Genomic DNA, 5,672 nt, shown 5'->3' with positions numbered 1-5,672 from the left:
AATAAATTGAGAACAATTCCTACCTATATGTGAAATAAAATTTAGTAGCTATGGAATATATCTCTCCCTTTATAAATTACTTGGTTTTATGACTTCTGCAATATATAACATAAGAATCACATAGTAAAACATAAAGATCCTTCTTATAAGTAATAAATATAAATATATATAGAGAAACTGACTTTAATAGAATAATGTAGATATATCAACTAGTATAAATTTGTGAATAAATCTATTTTAATGTGCTCATATGTATCAGGCCGAAAGGAAGCCCATTGAACTACAAATTTGTAAGTCCAAGTTAAAGGAACTTAAAGGCAGAATTTTTTACCCGTCCTTGAGAGTGTAGCTCCCATTCCCTTTCTATGAACTATGAAGCTCGTCTAGCTGGAATCCACTGATCAGTAATCACTGTGCATGGGCGCTTGGAGAGGAATCATCTTCCAACATTTAAGGCAAATAGCACAAGTAAAAATAAAAGATTTGAATACCAGAATAATAAAAAAACTCTAAACCTGACCAATGTTCTGTATATAAATAAAAAATAATAGTAATAAAGAGTAATGAAGAGAGATAATATAATAAATTAATATATGTGCAGATATACCTATCCACGACCTTAACCGCCTGTGCAAATTGTCACTGAGAAGGAGATATCTTTATAGAGCAGAACCTGATTAGCTAACGGAGCATAACAGTTTTAAAAATTTTAATCATTTCTCTTATTTTTTATCAATATATTCTTTTATTAAAATTTCAAAATAAAGATTCAAGGTAAATTACACAATATTGATTCAATTTAGGTTTAAAATGTTAACATAGATTAATTGAAATTTACTTTATTCTAAGTAATTTGTAACTTTCTAAAATACTGTTTGGCTGACATGATATATAATGTATTCTAAAGGCACTCCCTAAGGATGTGGCCATTGATTTTGGAGAAGTGTTTACAAGTATAAAGTGTCAAAATAACTCATATAGTTCTCTAAATTTTTTTCCACATTCTGGACTTTGACATAGGGAACTCTTTCATATCTTATTTAAGAAGAAATAATTGATAATGGATATTTTGCAGGAACTCCCTGAACAAATCTTTCGAGACATCTTACTAAGAGTACCATACAAATCCCAGTCAAAGATTAAGCAGTTGTTGAAACCTGCCAAAGAAATTATGGAAAGTTCCCGATTTTATCAAGATAGAATTAAGTTTGGCCTAGCTGAGAAATATATATGTGTGCTCCACTCTAATGAGATATCTATTTACCATCCCGTTGAACAATCATTCAAACTGCTCTCTCGTATTCCCTCGATAGCCGATGGCCGTTGTACTGAGATTATAAATGTGAATCATAAGATTGTTGTGCTGGGCTTTGAATATCATATTACTCCATTCTTTGTGATATATGATTTATTATCTTGTACATCGAAGTATGGTGCTGAATTTCCCACCCCCAAACCTCACGGCGATTCATTTGCATGGTGTGCCTCTCCTGATGGATCGATTTACATTGCAGGAGGAAAGGAAGGCTATATAAATAATAAACTCCGTGAAGCAGCAGTTTATAAAGTAGATGAAGACAAATGGGAGCTTCTTCCTGAGATGAACCAAGAGATGTACCCCTGTAGGGGTGTTTTTATCGAAGGAATGTTTTATGTCATTGGTTATAATGGATGTCAAAGATTTGATCCCACAACAAGAGTATGGACAACAATAATAAATATGTCTATGCCTCCTTCACGTTCCTTTGTTCTTAATGCGTTTGGACAACTAGTTGTGTATGGAACTGCTGGAATAAGGCAATATGATTGGGAAGGAAATGTATGGAGAGAATTGGAACGTTTCCCTCAACACATTTTCCGACATGTTTGTGCCACAGTGTGGCGTGATCGAATTTTGTTTTGCGGACGTCCAAAATTTCGTATGTATAAACCTGGAGCATCTCCATCTGAGAGGTGGATTTCTGTTGACGAACCGAGCATTTTTGACAAAATACTTGTTGACTTTGTTGCTACAATAGAGATCTAATATAACCCTACCCGCTTCATTATTATAACATTTAAAACATACGATTGTTCAAACGAGACTTGAGGTACCAATCTTACAATTGGTATTCCGCAATGTCATTAAAACATAGGTATAAGAATTATTATTTTTAATATTATTTAAATTTATCTATATATATATATAATTTTAAATTTTTAAATAATTTTTAATATATATATATATTTGGTACATATTTCAAAATACTTCTTCTTATAACTATCATATTTTCACAATCCATAATAATATCTAACTGCTTTCTAGATTTGATTGTGTGACTTTTTTTGCATCAACATTTTGGATTACACCTATCATCAGAATGTATAGAAAATGTTAGGATATGAAATAATGTAAGCTGCTAAAAAGACAAAAAATAAAAAAATAAAAAAATAAAAAAATTGAAGATAAAAATAAATAAGTAAAATAATAACCCAAATACAAAGCCTATGACAAAAGAAAAAAGAGCAACAAAAATTAAGAAGAAACCAAATGCACTATATATACACATACACATACATGTGTGTGTGTATGTATAAGTAAGTGAACGAATGTAAAATATATGTATGTATGTATATGTACATGTATATGTATAGGTATGTATTATATATATAAGTATGCATGCATGTAAGTATAAATAATTTAGGAATCAGCTAGATATAATTCATCTTGTAAAATTGTAAAATTGAATGATTATAATGAGTTCATTAAAAATAAATCTTGATAATTTTTAGACCAAACACATAATAATATTATTTAGTAGCTAATGAACAAGTGATGAGAACTCTCACAAACATGCACTTTTTTTCATTTTTCCTATTGAACCGTGTCTAGTGGCATCTCTCTTTGTTGTCCATGGCCACCATTTTGCTTCTAAAACATAATTCTAAATAAAGTAAGTAGTTATTAGGGATTTATGATTGAAATACATTTTTTGTGCATGTGTGTTGTTGGTATAAAATATTAATACAATATAGATCATATAAACTAGATTCAAAATTGTGTGTGCTTTGTTGGTATAAAATATTAATAGAATAGTATAAAGTAGTTTGAAAATAGTGACCCCCAACAATATCCATTTTTAAAATGAAAAATTTAAAATGTTTGCGGATATGCATATATGTCCAAATCCACAAGATTAAATTATCAAATGTGGAGGAATGTAGAGGAGTCTTCTCACTAGACTTTAAGTACTCTTTCCTACATATCACATCTCATATAGAAAACATTCAAAATAATACATAAATTAGAGCTGAAGTGCTATGGCCAAGGAGAGCACATCCACACCATCATAATCCTTATGCTATAAATTTACTACAAATCATTATTAACACACCAAAGAAACTACAACTATCAACCATCTATACTATATAACATATACCTCAAACATAACAACATTAGCTTTATCGAAACATAACAACACAATCTCCACAACATCAATGACCATATCAATAGAGATATTAACAATCATCAATGACAAAATATATTGTTAGGCATCAAGTTGACATCAATGAAAACACATAGTGCCAAAAACCTCTCCCTTTGTCATTGATGGAAATGCCATATATAATATTGCATGGACACCCAATATCAATAGCTACATTTATCATTATCAGGTCTCTCTCCCTCATTGACATCATGGACAAAGGGTACATAGATAAATATCATCATTATTCTAGCATTGATATCTCCACTCCTTTTAATTTTGTATCTAGAAAAATTCTACATTCATAAGAGGAAAAAATGAGCCACCCCCACAATCCAATCTCCTTATTCTAGCTCTAACCCCCACATTAGCCAAATTAATCCCCCTTCCCAATTTAATTCAATTCATTAGCAACTTGATTAAATTCTCCATTCACTTGCTAATTAATAAATCTAAGGATGTATTTAATAAGTTCATTTCAATAGTCCCGTTTGATTAATTAATATAAATCAATTAATCCCCCCCCCCCCATTTAGTTCACTCTTCTAATCCCCTAATTAATTAAAACAGATCAATTTATCAATTGTTGAAAGTCAATTAGCCGTTTACTATTATTTGAATTTTTTAATTCAAATTCCCCACATGCCTCCTAACTTCTAACCACCTAACCTAACCACCCCCTAACCTAACCCATTCCACCTAATCGTGGGTTTAACTAACCCCATCCTCTTGCACATCCTAACCTCTTTTATCCTAAGTTGTTATAGGTTGGATATTCTCCCCTTGAGACACATGGCACTTTTGTCACATGTCTCCTCCCTTGGACACTTTACCTCTTATGAGAAAGGCTCCTTGACACTTGTTACCATAGAGATGACAAGTGTCCCTCCCTCCAACCTCTTCTCCAACCTCCTCCAATTTGACCCTTGATATCTTCAGACTCAATCTTGACAGTTGATTTCTGCCACCTCACCCCTGGCCTTGGAAATCCTATAAATATCTCCCATTTTGGAGAACAATAGTTTCCATCTCAAGCATTGTTATTATAGGCATATCATTTCTAGTATTCTAGTTTAGCATTGTTATCATTTATTACATCTTAGATCTAGCTTAATTTGATCATCTTCTAGCTTGATTGCATCTATCATTTAGCATAATCATGCATATCATTAGGATAATTAGCTTTTTGGATCAATGTAGCTTAATCATGCATTTATCTAGCTTGCACATCATATCAATTTAAATCCTCCATCTTGATATAGTCAATTCACTGAGATTTCTCATCTAGATCTGAGAGAAAATCCACACTCACATCTCTTAGGAGGTGATAGGTCCCTTTGCCCTGGTTTAGCTTTCATTTTATTTCAATTTCCTAACCATGCTTGTAATGATCTATTGAGTGTTTGTGTTGTAGTTGCAGGTACCCTACTTCACACATGACATTTTGGCACCCACCGTGGGGCAGGAAATCTCATTTCTTGGTCTCTTGCATCTTCAAATCTTCAATCTCACGGATCTATGGCTGTACTATCTTCAAAATATCATACGAGTACATTTTCAGTACCGAACAAGTTTCTTGTTCACTCGTATGGGTATGTGAGAATACTCGTACTGCTAGGTGAGAAAACTCGTACAAACTTTTATTTCTATTTTTTCATAAACAAAGTTAATTTTAGGGTTTTCATGCTTAAAATTGGCTATTACTAATGCTAACCCTAGTGTGTTTGTGAGTTTTCTATCAGCCTAACTGGATTTTTGCAGAACTTTTGTCCAAGATTACATGGGCCAAAGAATCAATTACTCAACAAAAATGTCATTACTAATGTATTAGTTTTGTAGGTTGCCTAAGGAAACTCAACCAAACTTTGTGTCTTCTTAAAGTTTTCTAGGCACACTTAATTTGCTAATGGTAAATGAACAATCTTGTTTTCTATGCTTGAGAAGTTATCTAAAAGGTAGGAGAGTATGCTCTTGTCCATATGGACAATCAAAAATCTTGACCTTTGAAGGGCTTCTATGTTTGAGATTTGAATACCTTTAGCGGGCTTGTCATAGTGGGAAAAAGTAATCACCATGTGAGAACAACCCAAGTGATTATAGATAGACCTAAGCTTTCTGAATCACTCTAAAAAATAGGCCTCTTGGGATTAAAGTCTCAGAGGATGGGATTATTTGAGTTTTCTCTTTTGAGATCTCTCATATCAGACA

General features: G+C 32.3%; 1 protein-coding gene across 1 annotated transcript; it reads left to right on the top strand.

Moving 5' to 3' along the window:
* Window positions 1-1,060: 1,060 nt before the first annotated feature.
* On the top strand, window positions 1,061-2,026 carry LOC131062405 (F-box/kelch-repeat protein SKIP11-like). The gene has a single exon (XM_057996057.1). It carries the CDS (start codon window positions 1,061-1,063, stop codon window positions 2,024-2,026), a length of 966 nt encoding a protein of 321 aa, XP_057852040.1.
* Window positions 2,027-5,672: the final 3,646 nt, after the last annotated feature.

The sequence above is a fragment of the Cryptomeria japonica genome, chromosome 7 (assembly GCF_030272615.1).
Source record: "Cryptomeria japonica chromosome 7, Sugi_1.0, whole genome shotgun sequence".
Classification (NCBI taxonomy): Eukaryota; Viridiplantae; Streptophyta; class Pinopsida; order Cupressales; family Cupressaceae; genus Cryptomeria; species Cryptomeria japonica.
This window is presented reverse-complemented; position numbering and strand designations above follow the sequence as displayed.

Excerpts from the sequence above, each read along its gene's own strand:
- LOC131062405 (XM_057996057.1), top strand. The coding sequence starts at position 1,061 with ATGGATATTTTGCAGGAACTCCCTGAACAAATCTTTCGAGACATCTTA.